Below are 1,173 nucleotides of genomic sequence, written 5' to 3'. Positions count from 1 at the left end.
GCTAAGGTGCCCAGGCTGGCTAACTGGGACAACAGAGCCAGATAGAGAAGCTCAGGGCCTTCTCAGAGATCCCATGACTTGTGTTGTGAGGGGGATTAAATTAGAGCATGGGTCTTCTGTTCAACTCAGGCTGTTTACATCCGGGCTTTTCCTTCTGAGCTGTGCAGGACTCCAGGGAACGAGTCCCATGAGCCTTTGGAAGAAAACAAGGGCAACATTGCTGTCTTGCTTCAATGCTTTTCTACAAGGCAGGGTTGAGGTCAGCTGCACACCCAGAAACCTGGTTGGATTCACTTCAGTCGTTCAGTGACAGAGGGAGCAGAGAAAGACCTCTGAGTTAGCTGTGCTTCTGGGGACCCAGACTAGTGGTTGGGGCAGAGGAGATCTGAGAGATCAACTGGACAAGAGCAAAGGATCTCAGCAGGGGAAGCCTGAACATGACACAAGAGATAAGAAAGCTTCCACAGAAACAATTTCAGTAAGTTTTCTACATCAGTGAAGTGTCCTCTCTTAGTAAGATGCAGAGGAGATTTAAGAATATAAAATTTGGAAAACCTGGTTACGAAAATCATACTGCATTGTATGTATAATAGATTAAAAGCTACAAGAGTGGATGAAGAATATTTCACTGTTTTTGCTATTAATTCAGATAAAGTTATACATTTTATTGGGAGTCAGGTGGAGGGTGGGTTGGAAATAGGACCTCTGAGGACATCAAATTTTATATATCTTTTATTTCACGTGTATTTGTTTCTTACATACATTTTCCTGGTGAGATGCATAAATTACAGACTTTTGGATTTAAATCAATAAAAATAAAAACATTAAAATCCTGAGTTGTGGGCGGGCTAACATTTTCTTCACTTTCTAAATGGAATATCAAAATAATTTATTTTATGTAGGGTCTTGCCAGGGAAAAATAAGTTCTTAAAATCAAATATTCCATGAGGCAAAAAAAGGAATATTTACATTCTTAGTATGAAATTTGGAGACATTATTAATGGGAATATCAAAGCCACCAAATTTGTTACTCTCCTCCTTACCACTGCCCTTGTTCTATTATACCCAGGACTTGCACGGTGCCCTGGGAAGGAAGATGCCCAACTGCACCACTGTAATCGAGTTCCTCCTCCTGGGCTTCTCTGACACTCGGCAGCTGCAGATCTTACACTT

At 41.3% G+C, this 1,173-nt stretch overlaps 1 protein-coding gene across 1 annotated transcript in view; it reads left to right on the top strand.

Annotated features, from left to right (window-relative positions):
* The first annotated feature begins 1,096 nt into the window (after positions 1-1,096).
* The window catches only part of LOC106722166 (olfactory receptor 14C36-like), an 8,161-nt gene continuing 8,084 nt past the window's right edge, over positions 1,097-1,173 (top strand). Inside the window, exon 1 of the mRNA XM_014519639.2 lies at positions 1,097-1,171. Within this exon, the coding sequence (XP_014375125.1) occupies positions 1,097-1,171 (75 nt within the window). The remainder of the gene's footprint in view (positions 1,172-1,173) is intronic.

The sequence above is a fragment of the Alligator sinensis genome, unplaced genomic scaffold (assembly GCF_000455745.1).
Source record: "Alligator sinensis unplaced genomic scaffold, ASM45574v1 scaffold98_1, whole genome shotgun sequence".
Taxonomy (NCBI): Eukaryota; Metazoa; Chordata; order Crocodylia; family Alligatoridae; genus Alligator; species Alligator sinensis.
The sequence above is the reverse complement of the archived record's forward strand: the minus strand, read 5'-3'. Positions and strand labels throughout refer to the sequence as shown.